The 785-nt window shown below is 32.2% G+C and overlaps 1 protein-coding gene across 1 annotated transcript in view; it reads right to left on the reverse strand.

Moving 5' to 3' along the window:
• The window catches only part of LOC125861495 (uncharacterized), a 4,640-nt gene extending 4,079 nt beyond the window's left edge, over positions 1 to 561 (reverse strand). The window contains exon 1 of the mRNA XM_049541379.1: positions 246 to 561. Within this exon, the coding sequence (XP_049397336.1) occupies positions 246 to 561 (316 nt within the window). The remainder of the gene's footprint in view (positions 1 to 245) is intronic.
• Between the last annotated feature and the right edge of the window lie 224 nt (positions 562 to 785).

Raw genomic sequence — 785 nt, forward strand, 5'->3', positions numbered from 1 at the left:
TATTATATTAAACAAGTAAAAAATGTGGGACACTTTACTAACAAGTACTATTGTTTCATTGATGGAAATGTAAATCATTGATTCTACTTAAAACGCTAATTCTATTTACAAAGTTAAAGCTACCAATGTCATGAATTAATTTCATGTCAGCCCAATAAGAACAAAATATAGAGAACTTATCAAAACAAGAGTTAAACATCTATTTCAGTAGTCTTTGTTTCTCAATCATCAAAAGTATTCATCACTGTCTTCTCCATCATCATCATCTAGTAATTCTTCTTCGGTTTCTTCACTCCCAGATACATCTGTCTGATTGTCATTAATGAAATTATCTTCCTCATTTTCTTGATCATTGGTATGCAAAACAGTTTGTGATTCAACATCATTCCTGTATAAAGACACATGAATATCAGGTTCATGGTCATTGGGACATAAAATATTACATTCCACTTCCTCTTGTTGATAAGCTTCTTCATTCATTACTGCTTCTTCAACTTCAGGCATATTAAAAAAATCTCGAGGATTTGTCTTTACAACAACGAGCCAATCTTTGTCAACCATGTCTTTCAAATAGAAAACTTGATCAGACTGAGATGCCAACACAAATGACTCATTTGTATTTAAGGCACAATGAGTATTCACACTTGTAAAATCATATTTGTCAATCTTATATCCTCTTCCTAGGAGAGCCACATCCCACCAGTGACACTTGAATAGATGAACTTTTCTATTTCCAACGTAGCGTAACTTGTAAATATCCTCTAATACACCATAATACTCCTTAT

The sequence above is a fragment of the Solanum stenotomum genome, chromosome 4, assembly GCF_019186545.1.
Source record: "Solanum stenotomum isolate F172 chromosome 4, ASM1918654v1, whole genome shotgun sequence".
Classification (NCBI taxonomy): Eukaryota; Viridiplantae; Streptophyta; class Magnoliopsida; order Solanales; family Solanaceae; genus Solanum; species Solanum stenotomum.